The 20,587-nt window shown below is 46.6% G+C and overlaps 1 protein-coding gene across 2 annotated transcripts in view; it reads left to right on the forward strand.

Annotated features, from left to right (window-relative positions):
• Positions 1-20,587, forward strand: part of NAA25 (N-alpha-acetyltransferase 25, NatB auxiliary subunit) — a 561,072-nt gene that overhangs the window by 404,760 nt on the left and 135,725 nt on the right. For both annotated transcript variants that reach the window (XM_069214819.1, XM_069214820.1), the window contains exon 19: positions 219-342. In XM_069214819.1, coding sequence (XP_069070920.1) covers positions 219-342 — 124 coding nt within the window. The remainder of the gene's footprint in view (positions 1-218; positions 343-20,587) is intronic.

The raw sequence follows: 20,587 nt of genomic DNA on the forward strand, positions 1-20,587 counted from the left end.
TTTTAAATCACTTGAGTGACAAGCAACACATTGAACTGAGATTTACCGCCAAACCAATATTTTACTTCTGTGCTGATCACTGCTACATCGCCAGCAAAATTAGAAGATAACGGACGAACAATTATTTTTGGTTTTGACTTATATAAGCTAGATTGTTATGTTGTCATTGCATACACACATTCAAGACACATTATTTTAGTTTCCTGCTTCTTTTCTAGTATCCGTTCCTTGGTCCTCCTTCAACAAGGATGGCTGGCTTCATCCGCAGTGGCAGTTGTCGGTGTCAGACTACAACCTTCAACCTTGTAAATGATATATATGAGCTGGATACAATTGGCTTTGGTAAGTTTACAACTGTCTTGATTTTTCTTTTTTTTTAATTGGTGCAATCTTTTAAAAAAAAAATCTTTCACAATCATATTTTCCTCTTACATTATTTTACAAAGAGCCTCTCCACCCAAATCACGTTGATTTGTTTTTCGCTGTTTTTTACCCAAGGAGCAGATAATTGTAGGCCAGATTTTGGATCTGTTCTTTGCACAGTGGACTGCATAAGCCAGTGATGGATGGATGAAACTCTGCTCAGAATAATGTGAGAGCTTGTGCTTCATCAGTCACATTCAGCATAAAAAGCAATATCAAGGGTCTGTGTGATATACCAGAAATGTAATGGGTTGCTTGATTAAACATGTTTTAAACATAGACATGTTCTTAACTGACTTTCCATGCCTGATGTTTCGAGGTTAGAAATACCTCATCAAAAGAGAATACTAATTTAGCATAACTCAAGGTTTACTTGAGCTAGCTCTTAGTGTTTTTATAGGAAGAATTCAGATGTTTATGGGAGATAGAATAATTCTGTATGACTCTATTCTTTTACTATTAAAACGATGGCACAAAAGGCAAGAGATAGTTTTTTTGTACCCATAATGAAAAATAAGTATGATCAGATTTCTCAGAAGAAATTCTTTGAAAAAGTTGAGAGTTTTGTTAAGCCTGTGAAAGTGATCTAAATTTTAAAATGCTTGCAAGGGGATTGTATCACTGTGCTTATGCACTTCCACAGTGTCAACAAAACTCTGTTCATAGGTCTCCAACTTTTTCAATGTGTCTTCTGAGAAACTGGGTAATACTTATTTTTCATTATTTTTTTTGCCTTCCTGTATTATTGCGTTGGCTCTTTTTCTGTCCTCTTCAGGAAGCTTCTGCATGAGGGCCTCGGACTGCTTCCCATTATTGGTGAACATATCTGTTTAACAGCACTTTGGAACTAGCAATTCGTCATTGTGTTGCAGCCTCTCTCTCTCTCCATCTTTCTTCCCACCATGTCATGCCGTTTCCTATACCTTTCTGGTGGAGGCCCTGTTGAGATGTGTGGAAACTGAAGAAAAGGAAAGGAATCCAACTTATTGACTTCCTTAAAATGCCGGATTAATAGGAAGGTTGTGAGAACTTCAAACCGGGGGGCCTGGACCCTAAGCCTCCCAATATTTAAAATGATAGATGAGGTGGAGGTGAGTTCTCACTTGAAAAATCATAAGTAATAGGCCCAATGCCGCAATAATGGTTTATTTATATCAAGAAAAAGAGGTCAGTTCCATAAAAATATGGCTCTTGTTATTTAATAAAAGTCTTTAAGCAAAGAATAAATTCCAAAGGTCTGCAATTCTGTAGTCCAGTCAACCAATACCCAGGTTGAAAAAATATTACATGATAGTTTTCAATGGCGATGCAACCAGGTTTGAAAAGGTCAAGTGGCACCATTCAACGAGGGAACAGCCAACACGTGTTTCGCCCCTTATGCGTGTAAGCGGGGGCTTTTTCAAGGCCAAATCAAAGCATTATAAGGAAGCTTCTGACATCGATTGTCATAAATGCGAATAGTAATCTAGAATAACGGTAAGTAAGCAGAGAATCCGCCGAGGTCTCCCGCGTGTCCTGCGTTAAATCGCACTGGCGCCGTATGGCTGGACTACAGAATTGCAGACCTTTGGAATTTATTCTTTGCTTAAAGACTTTTATTAAATAACAAGAGCCATATTTTCATGGAACTGACTTCTTTTTCTTGATATAAATAAACCATTATTGCGGCATTGGGCCTATTACTTATGATTTTTCAAGTGAGAACTCACCTCCACCTCATCTATCTGTTGAGATGTGTGTGTGGTTTCATTTTGTGGAGGTAGCAACTGTAGGAAAGTAGGACCTTTCTGACATGGTTGTCCCCACTTTTTATTTAGTGTCATCTCCTTGTCCAGAGTGCCAAAATTTCACCACACGCTAGATGGTGCGATTTCCTAAGTTGTGTCCACTTCAGGCTGGCTAGGGGTGTTCCCAGTCTGGGAGTGTGACACGTCTCCTGCATAGCTAATTTCCCCACCTCTCCCGGTGCCAGATGGGCCCTGAGGTAGGGGGCTTGGGATCTTCCTCTGAAGAAGGCCAGATCTGTGTACCAAAGGCGGTGAGCTTCTTTGAAGCTCCTGCATTGGAATGCAGGTCATCCCGTGGGGAGAAGTGAGTAACGCCTCAGCCCGGACAAGCCTATGTTTCTGACCTCTCGGGAGCGGAGGCTCTCCCCCTGGGAGGTCAAATTCTCATTTCTTGGTGGCAGTCTGGCAAGAACCGGTCAGAGATCTCACCAGCAGTTGGTAGGTTTTTCAGGGGGTAACCCTAAGGTATCCTCTGGGTGCATGTATTAATAAATCCATCGCGGGATTCAGGTTCAGAGAAGCCATCATGTAGCTGGGAAACTTGTAGTGACCAGTGTCTAGCACATGTATTTAAAATGGCTTCCCTGTACACTTACTAAGTCTAAGTATTGACAAAGACATAGGAGGGGCACATTAGTTCATGCATATAAGCCTTCACTTGTAATATAATGGACCCTGCCTTAGGGATGAAGGCCTGCTGTTGGGGTGACGTACAGATATTAGAACCAGTGTTTTAGGGGGACATTGTACACAAGTGTGTGCCAGGTTGTGTTTTCAGTTTTGGGAACACCATGTCGCGCAGTCTGCTTAAGGTTGGTGCTGGGCCTCTCAGAGTTGCACAAGTTGTGATACAGCTCTAAAGGCCCTCTTCAGTATCCATGCCCTAGGTACAAGGGGTACCATTTTCAAGGGACTTAGAGGTGCTGAAGGGCCTGGTCACTTGAGGGATCATGTGACCAGGTGTCTTGTTTTAGGGAAGAAACACTGGCACGGAGGATCTGGTTAGCAGAAACCCAGTGCACTTCAGTCAAAGTTGCACCTAAAAACCAGGCAGCTACTGCAACCAGAACCGAGCTCCCTACACAGGCCCCTTCTCCCCTCGACAGCCAACAGGCCAATCCTTGGAGAGGCTTCCTAGTCTGTCAGGCAAGAAAGGGTAAGGGAACAGTCTACATGGTCGCAGGGCCTACTCTGTCTCACATCCTACTGTTTTTTTGTTTGTTTTTTAAACAGATTTTATTAGTTTATTATTACAATCAGATTGATACATGAAATGTTAAAGTAGTGACATTTGTGATTACACACACTAGTATGAGTGCCATATAATAGATTTTCATCTTGTTTCATGTGAATCACAATCAGATCACACTGCTAATGAGCAGGCCAGCCCCACCCAGTGCCACATTCCCATTGTCTACTCTAGCTGTCAGGTACTTGTGACTAAGGGAACTAACTAGTATCAAAAAGGTACTGTCACATGTTTTCTTATATAACTCTTAAACTGCTTAGGGCAGTGTGGAGGGTTGGGGTAGTTTTTAGGAAAGGTTGGTACAGGTTTTAGGACTGGGCAGGGTAGGCTGGGGTTTAGGGCTCTAGGCAGGGTTTGGAAGGGGCAGTTTACAGGGCTTGGGCAGGTGGAGTATGATGTCAGGTTTAGGGGGCAGGGTGGGGGAAAATTTGCAAAGCATGTTACTTTACCAAACATGCTTTTACAACTAAATTAGTTGTAAGGCATGCGTGGTAAAGGCATGCATGGTAAAGACGTCGTTCGTTAAGACCGCTTTGTAAAGGCAAGCGTTGTAAACGCATTCGTTGTTCCATCATATATCCCCTTTCGGTGGTTTGGTTATTGATTTTTTTTCAGCGTCCTCGCCACCTTCTCTGCTTTCCTCCTCCTGGAGTCTGCTTGCAGAATTTTGACGTCTGGCCCTCCATGGGGGGCTGTCTCTGCCTCTTTGACATTCTCATCCTCATTGCTGGACAGTCTTGGGTCTTTAAGCAACATATCTGGCTTCTGGTTGCTGGACATGGTGTTAGTGTTCCAGTCTTTAATTTTAGGCATACCTTCAGGGTCTGTGGTACGAATAAGGTGCAGTCCTCGCAGTCCTTGTCCCAGTGGTCTTTGGGCAGACGGAGGTTACAGACTTCATGAGGGTCTTGCTGCATAAACTTATGGTGTCAGTTTGGGCAAAATGTAAAGTTTTTCTGGCCCCTTAGCTTGCCTCATTCTTTGACCACGTGCTGACTTGGGCGGGGTTTCCTGTCCGAGGGGAGAGTGAAGGGTCTGCTCCTTCATGTTGTTTGACTCCGTGTATTTTCAATCAATTTTCAAATTTTTTCAAAAACGATTCAAGCTCCTGCATTGCTCCCAGAACCAATGTCAGAAAAAGAATCCGAAGATGCACAGGGAAGCCGCTTGACGTCACACAACGGACGGACATACCACCAAATGGTGGTCAACGACGCCCACAACAAAAAAAGGAAAGAAAGACAATTCCGGACCCAACCACTAGATGGCGGTATAAAGCACAGATTGTGAATCCAGGCAACTTTTCAGGCTGCAAAGCTACTCCTTTTGATATGTGACAAAACTAAGAATAAATACAGTTTTATCATTTTGAGCTTTATATATTTGAAAGTAGCACATCCGCCGAAAAACCTTTAGGTTGAAAGTTATAGAAAACATTTCCGAAAGGCTTCTGGTTGGCCTAGTTTAAGAGTATTTCCAGTGTAAAACGTGCCTCTGTGTGAGTGCACACAACATGAGTAAGCCTTTTTACTCTTCAATTGTATTCCAGCAGTTTCAAAGTTTTCATTTCATAGGAAAGGGGTCTTCACTAGAAATTATTTTCCTTAATTCACAGAGCTGGCTTTATTTGCAGGAAATGTAGTTTCCCTAATTAACTAGTTAAATGTATGGTTAGAATTGTATTTCATCTTCTCTCAATGATGTAATTAAAAAAAAGGCTACCTGATAGAGACTTCTAGTTGCAGATTCCTTAGTTTAGAGATTTACCCCAGGCATCAGTCTGGATCTGGAGATTTTTTTTGAGCAGTACCCTGCGTGCTGTTAGATGGCGTGGTCGGCTCTAAGTTAGTTGCCCGCGTTATGCGCACCAGATACGACGTAGCAGATCCTAAATAGGTGCCATTGTGGAACGCTGACGTCAGTTATTTTCTTTCCGTGCCAGCACTGATTCGAGAAGAGCTACCCCTCAGTCACTTTCTGACTTGCCTTTTTCCACTTTTTGTTAATGATTTTTGAGTACTTACACTCCTGGTGCGTTGAGGATAACTTCCAGTAAGACTGGGATCTGATAGAGACTTCTAGTTGCAGATTCCTTACCTTAGAACTTCCCCTAGGAGTCAGTCACCAGATAAGACAATACAGGACCTTTATAGGCACCACACCGGACACTGATTTTTCTTTCCATGCCAGCAAGCACAGATCCAAAGAAGAGCTACCCCTGTGTCACTGTTTGATGAAGATTTTTGAGTGTTTACCCTCCTAGTGCATTGGGATGTCGTCACATAAGACTGGATTCAAGCCATGCGGATCCTGTCATCGGGCGATGTCCGTGACGGATACACACCTCATATACTTTTGGTGCCATGAATCCCAAAGCTTTGAGGAAGCCGTCCCTAAAGCGCATTATGGCCTGGCGCTCAGCTTCACGTCACTCCCAATCTCGATCGAGAGAAAGTTCCCAAGAACTGCCGCATAGTCCCTATCCTTCATCATCCACTGCAAGTTCTTGGAAAGGTCAGGTAAGTCAAGGCACAAAAAGAAGTAAAGAAGAGCAAGCGTTCTTTGACTTCACCCCCTCTCCGTCGGCCGACAAGGGAAGAGGAGGGTCATCGTTCGAGGCTTCTGGGCCGACTCCGCATCTCCCTGAGTTTCTGGAAGCCAGAGCCACCCCTATCCAACTAAAAGAATTTTATGAGGCCTTGCTCCTTATCTTTCGGCAGTCCGACTCAGCTGGAGACCCTACAGGCCCCATGGGGTCCAGTCGGCAGATGCCACCTTGAGTTCCATGCCGACGGCTTCTTCCTCGGCTCCAAGGAGCTCCCATGGAACCATTGCAGGATCTGAACAGATGGCGGTTGTACCAACTCAACTGTACTGATGCTGCCCATGCCCCAGGTGGCATTGACCCCATCCTCATTGCTGACTCCGATATGGAGCCGGACAGGTGTCTCTCAACGCAGATTCAGACTTTGACCGGGACCTTGCTCCCTAAGTCGGATCCTGACCCTTATTGTCTTGGGTTGGGGTACAGTGAGGATGTGGAGGGCTCGTTGGACCCTTTAGAAAACCAGCTAGGAGGTCCCATGTACTGGCAGATGGACCTGGGGAGACCAGTGGTCTCAACACTTCCCCTGACACTGGCATGGTACGGAGGGGGAAGCATCCTACTTAATTGTGGTGCGAAGAATGGCCGAGGTCCTAGACCTCAAGCTGTCTTCAGTGGCAGTCAGAACTAACCTCCTTATAGAGGTGCTTCAGCCTGTGGCTTCCACTTCTGAACCCCTTTTGCAGTTTAATGAATCTTTAACTGATGTCCTGCTGGGGACCTGGTTCAAACCCAGCACAGGTGCTCCCTCGAACAGGACAGTCACTCACTGCCATAGACCGACTCCAAATGACCCATTGTTCCTGACGTAACACCCTATCCCTAAGAGCTTGGCTATCCAATCCTCCATGACCCCAGACGCATTCCCTTCTGCACCCCCGGATAGGAAATGTTAGAAATGGGGTTCCTGGTTTGCTAGGCTGGGCACCTCAGTCAGGCAGGGACCACCACTCTAGTCGGGGCGAGGGAGTTACACACCCAAGATAACCACTGCTCACCCCCTTGGTACCTTGGCAGGAGCAGCCAGGCTTATCCCAGAGGCAATGTGTAAAACGTTTGCACAACACGTGACACAATAAATACACCTCAAGGAAACACAACAACCAGTTATATAGAAATGAACAGTAATGTATAAAACATCATTAAACCAAACACAACATATATCAGTCATACCCTGCTACCCAAGCAGTTGTCAGAACATCACACAGGTTACTAGTACTTGAACACAAGCAGTAGTCAAGTAAACACATGGTTGCTACTATTCTGCAACACAAGCAGTAGTCAGTGTAAGGAAATGGCTCCCTGTTGCAGTTACCCCCCACTTTTTGCCTGATACTGATGCTGACTTGACTGAGAAATGTGCTGGGACCCTGCTAACTAGGCCCCAGCACCAGTGTTCTTTCACCTAAAATGTACCATTGTTTCCACAATTGGCACACCCCTGGCACACAGATAAGTCCCTTGTAAAAGGTACCAGTGGTACCAAGGGCCCTGTGACCAGGGAAGGTCCCTAAGGGCTGCAACATGTGTTATGCCACCCCAAGGGACCCCTCACGTAACACATGCACACTGCCATTGCAGATTGTGTGTGTTGGTGGGGAGAAAAAGGCAAAGTCGACATGGCATCCCCCTCAGGATGCCATGCACACAAAATGCTGCCTGTGACATAGGTAAGCCACCCCTCTAGCAGGCCTTACAGCCCTAAGGCAGGGTGCACTATCCCACAGGTGAGGACATAGCTGCATGAGCAATATGCCCCTACAGTGTCTGTCTATCCTTAGACATTGTAAGTACAGTGTGGACATATTAAGTATATGGTCTGGGAGTTTGTCAAATACGAACTCCACAGCTCCATAATGGCTACACTGAATACTGGGAAGTTTGGTATCAAACTTCTCAGAATAATAAACCCACACTGATGCCAGTGTTGGATTATTTAAAAAATGCACACAGTATTTTTACCCAATCCTTCAGTGCAGGACTGACTGGTCTGTGCCAGCCTGCTGCTGAGACGAGTTTCTGACCCCCTGGGGTGAGAGCCATTTTGCTCTGAGTCCAGAAACAAATGCCTGCTCTGGGTGGAGATGCTTAATACCACCCCCCTGCAGGAACTGTAACACCTAGCAGTGAGCCTCAAAGGCTCAAGCATCGTGTTACAATGCCCCAGGGCACTCCAGCTAGTGGAGATGCCTGCCCCCTGGACACAGCCCCCACTTTTGGCGGCAAGTCCAGGAGAGATAATGAGAAAAACAAGGAGGAGTCACCCACCAGTCAGGACAGCCCCTAAGGTGTACTGAGCTGAGGTGACCCCTGCCTTAAGAAATCCTCCATCTTGATTTTGGAGGATTCCCCCAATAGGATTAGGGATGTGCACCCCCTCTCCACAGGGAGGAGGCACAAAGAGGGTGTAGCCACCCTCAAGGACCGTAGCCATTAGCTACTGCCCTCCCCGACCTAAACACACCCTAAATTCAGTATTTAGGGGCACCCCAGAACCTAGGAAACCAGATTCCTGCAACCTGAAGAAAGAAGACTGCTGACCTACAAGCCGGCAGAGAAGGAGGAAGACGACAACTGATTTGGCCCCAGCCCTACCGGCCTGTCTCCAACTTCGAAAACCTGCTCCAGCGACGCATCCGACAGGGGCCAGCGACCTCTGAAGCCTCAGAGGACTGCCCTGGACTACAGGACCAAGAAACTCCTGTGAACAGCGGCCCTGTTAAAAACCAGCTACTTGTTTGCAACAAAGAAGCAACTTCCAAAGACTTCACGTTTCCCGGCAGAAGCGTGAGACTCTACACTCTGCACCCGACGCCCCCGGCTCGACCTGCAGAAAACCAACACCTCCAGGAGGACTCCCCAGTAATGCGAGGCCGTGAGTAACCAGAGACGACCCCCCTGAGCCCCCACAGCGACACCTGCAGAGAGAATCCAGAGGCTCCCCCTGACCGCGACTGCCTGTAACAAGGGACCCGATGCCTGGAACCAACACTGCACCTGCAGCCCCCAGGACCTAAAGGATCGGAACTTCAACGCAGGAGTGACCCCCAGGCAATCCTCTGCCTAGCCCAGGTGGTGGCTGTCCCGTGAACCCCCCCGTGCCTGCCTGCACCGCTAGAGTGACCCCTGGGTCTCTCCATTGATTCCTACCCGAAACCCGACGCCTGCTTTGCACACTGCACCAACCCGCCCCCTGGTTCCCCCCCCCCCCCATCCCCCCCCCCCCCCAGTGCTCTACAAAACCTCCGTGATCTGCCCCCTGAGGACGCAGGTACTCTGGCAGACTGGAACTGGAGCACCCCTGTTCTCCATAGGCACCTATGTGTTTTGGGCACCTTTTTGACCTCTGCACCTGACTGGCCCTGAGCTCCTGGTGTGGTAACTTTGGGGTTGCCTTGAACCCCCAACAGTGGGCTGCCTATGCCCCAGGACTGAGACATGTGAGTTTACGCTGCTCCCTCAAAAGGGGGTAGGGAGTTCCAACCAGCACTGGACTAGTTCAAGAAATGTCCCCTTTACAAATGAAGGTGTACCCCCGCCTCTACCTCTCCCAGCCCAGGAAGACCATTCAGTATGCAGATGCACTCTTGTGACACCTCCACCCTCCCTGTGTACAGGCTGTCTGAAAAGTGTGCACAAAGCCCAGCTATCACTCTGCCACAGACAAGGATTGGAGTCAAGCTGAAAAACACCAGAGTCAAGCACAGAGGAATGCTCACTTCCTAAAAATGGCATTTCTACAATGTTAATAAAAAATCAACCTACAACAGTAAGCAGCATTTCTCACTACCATTCTAACCATACCAAACATGTCTATGCCACCACTCATAGATCAGACAATACCACTTAGACATATGTTAGGGCATTTCCAAAACAATCCAATGAGAGGAGCAACGCTCCCAGTAGTGAAAAAAACTAAGTGAGCTGTTTTTCACCTGCTAGGACTTGTAGTACATAAATACATCTGTCCTACCTTTTACATACACAGCATCCTGCCTGTAGGGCTAGCTAGGGCCTACCTTAAGGGTGACTTACTTATAGGTAATAAAAGGGGTGTTCTAGGCCTGGCAAGTAAATTTATATGCCAAGTCTCCTGTGGCAGTAAACTGTACGCACAGGTCCTGCGATGCCAGGCCTGAAACAGGTATGAAAGGCTACTTCTGTGAGCGGCTAAAGCGGTTCTGCAGGCCCACTAGTAGTATTTAATTGACAGGCCCTTGGGTATAAGGGATACCACTGTACAAGGGACTTACAGGTAAATTAAAGGTGCCAATCATAATAGGTTTAGAAGGGAGAGCACATGCACTGATCAGCAGTGGTAAAGTGCCCAGAGTCCTAAAGTCAACAAAAGGGTCAGAATAATTAGGAGGAGGAAGACCAAGTTTGGGGGTGACCCTGTAAAAAGGGAAAAGTCCAACAGGGAATCCAAGAGTCTGAATCCGCTTGGGAAGAAGCTGCTTTCTTCTTTCAGCCTGGTATTGCGGTCTGTGAACATTGCATGCCTTTTGGGCCCTTACACGCATACGGTATGGGACACGTTGCATAGATGCTGCCACAAGTCCCGGATGAGACCCTGGGCATGCTCTCCCAAGCTGTTGAGAGAGATGCAGCAAAGTTCACAATATTAAGTGCGCTGGATATGACTGACTTACTAGGCATATTGGTTGCATCAACAGTGGCCTTGAGTTGCGACGTCTGGTTGAGGGTTTGTGGCTTTTCAAGGGATGTCCAGTCCACCCTTCAATGGCACCCATCTCTTCAAGGACAAAGCCGACTCTGAGCTTGAGCACTTTGAGGAGTTCTGGGCTACGGCCAGGTCCTTGGGCCTCGCAGCTGCCCCTCACCCAAACCCCCCCCCTCCACCCACCCCATCTACTCTTGGCCCTTTTTGTGGCTAGGGAAGTTGTGGCCAACAACATTGGTTCCCCTCCAGCCACCGTTCCGCGTATGCAGCCCAGCCTCTGGGTGGAGACTCTTGGCATCCAACCTTGCCACCCTGCAGCAGTCTCCAAACCTGCCTAGCCTGACGCTTGCCCTCCAGGAACCAGTCGAAGGCTGGATGCGCCATCACCTGCCCTGCTGGCTGTCCATCACCTCAAGCAGGTGGGTGTTTCAAATAGTCCGAAGGGGCTACTCCCTCCCCTTCATGACTGACCCTCTATTCATGCCACCATCCTATGATTGGATGACGGAGGATCACCTGGCACTTCTCCGGAAGGAGCCATGCAGCAGGTCCCTGTGCCAGAAGTAGGTTTGGTTGTTGTTCCTGCTACCTTCTGATGCTCAAAAAGGATAAGGACCTCGACCGTAACCTAGACCTTCGGTCCCTCAATCTCTTCCTCAAGAAGAGGTTCAAAATACTCACTCTGGCTCAGGCTCTATCTTCCTTGGACTCAGGAGACTGGATAGTAGCATTGGACTTGGAGGACACCTATTTCCATATTCCCATCCTGCCTGCCCACCAGCGTTACTTGCGGGTCACTGTAGGCCATGAGCATTTTCAGTTCACCCTGCACCCCTTTGGCCTTACCATCGCCCCTTGGGTGTTCACAAAGGTGATAGCCGCAGTCGCAGCTTATCTGCACAGGTTAGGGGTTTCAGTCTTTCCCTACCTCGATGACTGGCAGTTGAAGGCAGGCTTGCCCCAGGCCTTCGTCTCCCACCTCCAGACTACGGCTAACCTATTGCATTCTCAGGGGTTCACTATAAATGTGCCGAAGTCACACCTGACTCCCATCTCAGACGCTCCTTTTCTTTGGAGCTGTTCTGGACACAGTGCAGTTTTGGACTTATCTTCCTGAGCGACTAGTCTAGGATATTCAGGCTATGATACTGATTTTTCAGCCTCTATCCTGGACCTCTCTGAGAATGACTGAGGCTACTGGGCCTCATCTCATCCTGCTGGTGACATGCCGGATGGCATATGCGGACTCTGCTGTGGGACATGAAGTTCCTGTGGGGGCAACATCAGGGGAATCTCTCTGGCATGGTCCTGATCTCAGAAGGAATTGTGTAAGATCTGCAGTGGTGGCTCTTGAACCACAATTGGGTCGGGCACATCCCTCTCCTTTCCCCGACCAGATCTGATAGTAGTGACAGATCGAAGGTGGTCTTGAGGAAAAGTCAACAATCCTTGGTAATAGCAACAGACGCAGTGTACAGGGGTTCCGTCACAGTGGCTATAGCAAAGACCCACTGTCTCACAAGTTGGATAGACACAGAACCACACCCGTTTAGCAGAGCCTTTCGATGTCCGTGGGACAGCAGGATCCACCAGCTGGTCGTTGTTGAGGGGCCTGCGGATGCAGGGGCATGACTCCTTCACTCCAAGGTAGATTCCTTCCTGCTTCCTGATGCAAACAGAGTCCCTGTGACCCTGGAGAATGCACAGCCATGGATGTTGCAGAATTCTTGCAGGACTGGTGAAAAAATGTTGCAGTGGGAGCCCTTCCAACTGGGTATAGTCTTGTTTCAGTTTCTACGTCAGACCAGCAGCAGTTTGGAGTCCAGAGTGCAGAAGTGTCTTGCAGAGAGTTACTTGTAGAGTCTTGGTCAACAAATCTAGGGATCCATCCTCAGGGGAGCCCTTAAATAACCCTAAAAGGGGGTTGGACACTATCTGCAGTGACCCACCTATCAGATGGGGTCAGGGACATCACCTTGCTGGCCTAACCTGTCAGATGCTCCAGTCTTACCCATGTTTCCTCCATCACCATTCATAATTTCCCAATGGGATTTGAATTTGGTTGTGACTTTTCTTCTGTTTGCTCCCTTTGAGCCTCTTCACCATTGTCCTCTCAGGCTTCTGACACTAAAAACAGCCTTCCTTGTGGCTGTTACATCCGCCGGCTGCATTAGTGAGCTGCAGGCATTGTCATCCGAGCCACCCTACCTTTCCATCTGTCCTGACGAAGTGGTGCTTCGCACCAGGGTTTCCTTTTTGCTGAAAATGGGCCTTCCCTTTCATGTAGGCCAATCCTTCAGCTTGCCTGCTTTTTACACACACCCATGCCCCTCTAAGGAAGAGGAGAGACTTCACCGCCTGGACCCAAAGGAGCGTTGACATTCTATCTTGATTGTACCAAAGAGTTCAAGGTGGCTGATCAACTTTTTGCTGGGTGTGTGGGTGCTAAAAGAGGTCTGGGCAGTGCAGAAGAGGTTGTTCTCTGCATTAAAAGGGGATACGCATTGGCTAAAAAGCAACTCCCAGAGGGTTTGCATGCTCACTCTACCAGAGAAACAGCTGCCACCACTGCGTTACCCCGTGTAGTTCCAGTCCTGGACATTTGTAGGTATCCTACACACATTCTCTAAACACTACTGCCCGAACAGTCAGGTCTGAAGGGACAGTTAATTTGCCAATCTGTAATGCAGGACTTCCTGGTATGATCTTGGTTCGCAGACCCAACTCCAGGGATGTTATTGCTTGGGTATCTATTCTAAGATAAGGAATCTTTAACTAGAAGTCTCTATCAGATGAACAAATTACTTACCTTTGATAATGCCATATCTGATAGAGGCATATTCTAGTTGCAGATTCCTTACCAACCCACCCATCCTCCCCGCTCTGCAAACTGATTTCTTTAGACAGGTACTTCCCTTTCAGGGCCCTAGTTTGGACGCACCAGTGGTCAGTGTTCTTCATAGGTCTGAACATCTGGCATGGAAATTTGTGAAAAGAAACTTCCGTCAGCTCGCCGGGTAGCACCTATGTAGGACCCGGGACGTCAAATCCGGCATGCACAAAGCTGATGACGGACCCAGAGCCGGCTGATGCCACCAGGGGTACTGCTCAAAAAATCTCCAGATCCCGACTGACAGCTGGGGGAAATTTCTAAGGTAAGGAATCTGCAACTAGAATACGTCTACCAGATGAGGCGTTACCGAAAGTTAATAACTTGTTATTCACAGTGACAGTAATTTGCACACCTGACAAGCTCCCCCTTGCATGCCGATCCATGATATACTCACCTGTCAATGAATCCTCTACATTTGTGATAATAAACATTTGTAAACGAGGAATTTTGTCTGCAAAATGTAATATCCTGCCCCAAAGTGCACTTTATTTTCCCATTTTTCAGCATTGTTGCTATACTGCTTTACATTGTTGCATGGAAACAGATTTGAAGTATGAGCACATTATTCCCCAACGAAAAAAAACATACATTTCTCACTGACAGACACACCTAAAATATAAAAATCTCAGGTAAGCAATGAATACTAAGATGAAACGCAAGATGATATTCAAATGCCCTAACTCTTTCCAACACAACTAAAATCAATTACTAAAGAATTCAATCTATAGAATACATAACAAGTAATGTGTAATATAGTCCTAAATTGCCATATTGGGGTTTCAGGTGTCAGAAACCACTCCCGAGAGACTCAAGGGGGTCTCTCGCAGATCTAGACGTCTAGACATAGAAAAGTTTTAAACCTTAATTTCTCAAAAACTACTGAGCGGATTTACATAAAGCAGAGTCTCAGAAAAAAAAAATCTAACTTCCTGCCAAATTGGGTGTAATTTTATTCAGCAGTTTTTGCAATAGTGCTTCTTAAAGTCTATCGAAAATGCTTGGGGATTTTCCAGTATTGGAGCTTTCATAGATTCAAGTGCTTTAATCATTTCCTGTCGTCAAAGTGGGAATTCCACGGTATAGTTGGAAAGCAGTACATAACAATACATACAGCCTAACATGGCTACAAACATTCATTTCAATTAGTTATCCTTCTCATTTATTAAGAAGCAAACTTTAGCCACTGAGGCGACAACACCCTCTAGAACACTCCCCACAGAGGCTTCCTCCCCCAGATTTTCTACCACACCTCTTGTGATGGCAGTCTTCCTGAGCTCTGCTTAGATGGTTGCAGATTTATTCCTCATGTAAAGTCTTTTCATCATATCTTGGCAGGTGTAGTTGAATGTTCTTTGTGACTACTCAGTATGTCGAAATCAACAAAAAAGGATTTTCCAGACATTGTGGAACATGTGGGAAGAAGAGCCTACACTAAGAAGACCGCAAAATAAAACCCCCTATACTAACACCCCACACTTTATCTATGCCTCTCACCCTTAAAAGAACAGCAGTTTTAAAAATCTCAGTGCCACCTACTGGGTGATGCTATGTCCTAGTAAAGGAGAAATTCCTGACAATCGATCAACATCCAGTGAATGGGATGATGTCTAATCCCAGTACCATCTCCTCCAGCACCACAACCGGTAGACTCTCTTCTGGACGACATTGACATATTTCATAACTTCATGGAAAGGGCAGCAAAGACATTTCAGCTACCACTGACAATAAAGCACTAATAGTTTTTTTTATTGACTTTAAGGAACCTGCTAAAAAATCAATCAGAGCAATCCCTATCAGAGATTTTATTTGGGATAAAGGTAATGAAAAACCCAGCTATAGTTTCTGCGGTGTTACCTAGGCTGAATAATAAAGATATGAAGCACCAGAAGATTCGCTGGCATGTTTAATTGGTTGTTCTTCCTGACATTTGAGGAAGCCCTTAATCCATCCCTGGAGCCAGAGCCCAAGAAGCCTCGGGCCATCACAGAGGCAGCTCTTCTCCTCTGCCCCGCCTCCCTCATTTCACCTCACCTTTCTCCCCAGCCTACTACGCATTGGTGTATTGCCAATTTGAAGGTTTACTGCCCCTGTGTTGTAGGGCACAGTGGGATGAAATGGAGGTGTTTCTTCAACATCTCCCAGACCAATACAAGAAAGGGGGCAAGAGCATGTGCCAGAGGGTAAAATGATATCTGATACCAACATAAGGTGTGCCCTCGATGTGGCAGACATTGCAAGGCGGGTCCTTAACTCTAGTGTCCTTCTTCGCTGACACACATGCCTGCTTGTTTCTGGCTTTATGCCAGAGGTGCATCAACATCATGTCAACTTGCCCTGTGATGGGGGAAGCACCTTTTTGGCCTGCAAGTTGACCAGATGCTAGAAAATAACACAGAGACTGCAGAGGCCTTGTGGGCGCTACTCAGCAAGGGGGACATAGAACCTGTGCTGCCACATCACTGCAGCAAAGGGGTACATTTACTATTCTTCCTCATTCCTAACAAGGCCGTGTCACTAAGGCCCATTCTCGACCTCAGGCCCATTAACAAATACATCCTGTCAGAATACTTTCACACAGTAGCGCTCCAGGATGTCATCCCACTACTTCAGCAAGGATGACTTAACTGCCATTGACCTGAAGGGCTCCTGCTTCCACATTCCCATACTCCCTGCATATCACTGGTTTCTCTAGTTTGTGGTAAGTGGTCAGCATTATAATTTCAAAGTGCTACCCTTAAGGGTAACCATAGCCACAGCTCACAAAGTGTTGTGGGGCGGTTGCCTCTCACCTCAGGAGTAACTAAGTCCGCAGCTTCGCTTACTTACATGATTGGCTGATCAAGAGTCTAACAGAATAGCGGTGCCTAGCACACACAAGTCACCATCTATCTCTTGCACAGCCTAGGTTTCACCATGATTACCACAAAATCTCATTTGTAGCCCTTTCATTCAACCCTTCCCAGTGGCCATTCTCAACTCTGTCGTAGGGAAAGCATACCCCAGTCCCGCAAGCATCTAAGCTTTCCAAACAGTGCTCCCACTTTTTCAGCCAGATCGTCGATTAACTGCCAGAAAGGACATGCACTTCTTTGCTTGGTTGGGCATCACACTTACAGGAGTTGACCGTTCATGAAATGTGGACACTCCATCAACAGCATCTTCACATCAACCACCTGGAGTTGCTAGTCATTCAGCTAGCCTGCAAGATGTTTCTCCCTCAGATACAACACAAAGTATTACTCGGTTGTACAGTCAGCACAACTGCCATGTTCTACCTCCAGAAACATGTTGTACCAACTAGATCTCCATTGCGCATGGGTGTCGACTCCATCTTAGATTGTTTTCTTTCCGCCATAGGGTTCAGACATGTTCCTCTTTGCTCCGTATTTTGAATCGGGAAATTCGACGGTATTGTTCTCGTTCGGTACCGGTTTAGTGTTAGGGTATCAGCACTGACATCAAGACCGCTTCGGCGGCCCTTCGGGGCTTCCACTCTTTGAGGCCTGGTCGCATCTCATGCCACGAACAGATGTACACTGGGTAAGTGACATTTTCCTTTCTGTTCATGCCGAACTTATGATAAAGATTTAGTAAATGTCATTGCATATTGGTCTACAGTTTCACATGTTTTCCCCCTCAAACCGCCATGTCGACTTGTCGGGCTTTTTAAGAACACAGGAATTCCTATTTTAAATATTAATCATGTATTATTACAACCGCAGATGTTTTGAAGGGCACCTTTTTTTTCTGCAACCCCAACTGTGCAAAGCTAAGTAATCTGCAAATTATAAACAATATATCACTTAGTTTAATGGAAATAATAGATAATTTGATAGGCGCTAGCAACTAGCAAACTTGCTACATACTAGCAAAATAAGACCCAGTGATAAGATAGCCCTGCTTACAACTGTTTTTTTATTTTTTTTATTTTTGCAATTTTATTTTAAACCCTGTAGCTGTTCTTAAAAACTTCAACTTGAGCACAGTTCATATGAAGGGGAAGGATAATTGCCTATGGCCTAGTAGTCCTCTGAATTGAAGGATAGAAGGGAATCCCAGAACAACAATAGAAAACACCCATTTTGTTCTGTGGACCGCTTGGTGACATTCATTGAGGTGAAATGGTGTTCAATGGTTGAGTATTCTTGCTAAAACATTTTTTGCTCAGTTGAAAAAAGTCAGAGACCTAAACCGCCCAGTTACTCCAATCTTTTTTAATTTTGTCAGAATGTATGAACTGTTATTCCTAAGTGAAAGAAATATGAACTTAAAGACAGCCCCACTGAGGCATCTGGTACCATCCTGTTTTCCACTGCCAACATACTTTTTCTTTATATATCTATATTGAATTTTGTATACCATCAATAAACAATTTAGTAGGTTCACTCGGCAATGACTAGTGCATGCAATTCCGGATCAGTCTGGTTCCATCCTAAGTCTACAGACTAAACATATAAGTAAAATTAGTAGGACTTGCATTGTATACATCAGCATAATAACCACGAGTAACATTACCCATAATCCTTCAAGTCCATGCAGTGTAGGAGAAATTGAATGTATGAGACGACCAGGGAAACTTAAGCGTGAAACATCTCTAGGTATCAGCCGTGCCGTGAGGTCTTTTATATGTTCTGATATTGCGTTCCAGAATCCCTCTATATAGAGGGTGTAGTCACTCTACAGGTAGGTAACCCATTGGCTGCTGCCTGGCACTCTCTGTAACGCCCCTAAGTTGAGTATTTAAGTGGCACCTGTGAACCGAAGAACTCGGATTTGGTCGATCAAGAGAAGGACAAAGAGCCACTGCTTGGCGAGAACAGCAGAAGAGCTGTGGACATTTCGGCACAAAACCCTTCATGCATGCACGTCTTTCGACAGTCTCAACAGAGTGGCTTGTCCAGCAAGCTGGAGAACTACCAAAGCCTCGGGTAGCCTGCCAGCACTTGCGAAACCACCACCAGTCTCCCTTGGAGTAGAATAGCTACTTCCCTGCAGCCGGAGGCCTCAAAGAGCAGAGTCAGGTCCACTGCCTGGCAGCTCTCTGGCCCGACAGATGCCGCCAACGACCAGGGGGAGTTACCCATGCTCTTGAGGACCAGGACTGTCCCCTCAACAAGTGTGATCACAGCAGGACCCGCCGGAGCCATGCGTCACCAATCCCCGGGTTACCAGACACACTGCAACAAGCATCAACAATGAAAGTCCAGTCTGATTGTCACTGCACCAGGACCAAGCAGCTGTTGAGGGACATCAGCAACACTGAGACACACCTTGCGAGTGTCCCAACTGCCTTGATTTTGCCCTTGCCAGCTGGTTGACCCTGATGGCGAGGAGCCCTTTTGCACAAAGAGCCCAGCCACCCTATCCACTCTGCATCCGATCCGGGACAAGCCCAGGTCCTAAAGAACCAGCTATGCCCCTTTGTTCTAAGGCCCCTTGTGACCTAAACTCCATTTGAGAGCTCTTGGACTTGTCTTCAAGTCCCCCTGTGTAGCCTGTTTTTAGGTTCAAAACCCAGAAGGTGAAGCCCCAAGACCAACTGTACTTAACTTTATGCATTATTGACTTTTCCCTCCATTGAATTGCATTGTGCATAAAGGTGCACAGGTTTGAGATGTTATTTTTCTAAACTGGTCTCGGATTAATTCTTTGAGTGTGTCTCATTCCCTGCCTCTGTAAGTACAACAAATGCTTAGCAGTACCCCCTGACAAGCCTACCTGCTCGCCCACACTACCACAAAAGAGAGCGTTAATGTTATCTACTTTTGCCTCTGTCAACCAATTGGGGATCCACTTGTCTCTCTGCACGGTGTACTTCTTTTTAGTGAACCAAATAGAGAGCCAGCTTCCTATATTCTTAGTCTATCAGAAGCCATCCCTTCGTTCTCTGTAAAGTATGTCTGTGTGGTCCCCAAGTGCAACTGTTGTCAGTGAGACATGCAACAGTTCTAGGGGCATCCTCCAGGTTATAATAGAGGGCAAAGTGCACCCCTAGTTATGGTCATCTTAAGAGGGTTCTGATCGGAGAATGTGCAGCCCATGTACTCTGCATCTAACATGTTATACCTACCAATGTCTCACTGCAATAAAACAAATCTATGCATGTGTGTAAGGTGTATATGCAAGAATTTTGACTGTTCACAACCAGCTGAGTAAAGGGCTTTCCATATCTCTGTGACTGTGACGTGTTACTTATTGGAATAGCACTCTTGATGGCACCAGTGAGTACACCCAAAAGGACTGGGGAATGCGATCTGTCTATATCAGTGTTTGGTATCATGTTGAAATCCCACCCCTATATGTATGATTAAGTGGGATCAGAGAGCATAGCGTGTTTAGTGTGGTAAGAAAGGTCACAACATGTGTATCCTCATATACTTCTAGCTTAAAATTATCCCCATGTGTCGGACTGGATCTGGGCATTTTTTTGTGAGCATTACCTCTTTGCTCCACTAGGTGGCCTCGATCTGCTGCACATGGCATTGGCTGCACTGGATGTGGCGTGCACAGTGCCTAATATAGGTGCCAACCCAGCGCAATGGTGTCAGTTCTTTTCTTTCCACGCCAGTCAGCGCAGATCCAGAGAGAGCTATCCCTCAGTCTCTTTTTCACTAACCTTTTTTCCAATCTTGTTCTGGTGTGGTTGGGATGTCATCTTGAAAGGCTGACTTTATGCTCTGTGACACCTGTCACTTCTCGATGTTGGTATCAAAACTGCACCTCTTTTGCCTCGAGTGCGGCCACGACATGGAGACATGCATCTACTGTCGTGCGATAATTCCGAAGGCCTTGAGGGAGCAGTCCCTCGAGCTCCTGGCAGCTCGACATGCAATGCAGTAACTATCTCGGTTGAGAGGAAGCTCCTGGGTTTGGTCTTGGAGCCCAAGATCTTCGTCACACTCAGTCGTCTAGTCACTCTGTTAAGTCCCACACAAAAAGAAGAGTA

This window comes from Pleurodeles waltl, chromosome 11, assembly GCF_031143425.1.
Source record: "Pleurodeles waltl isolate 20211129_DDA chromosome 11, aPleWal1.hap1.20221129, whole genome shotgun sequence".
Taxonomy (NCBI): domain Eukaryota; kingdom Metazoa; phylum Chordata; class Amphibia; order Caudata; family Salamandridae; genus Pleurodeles; species Pleurodeles waltl.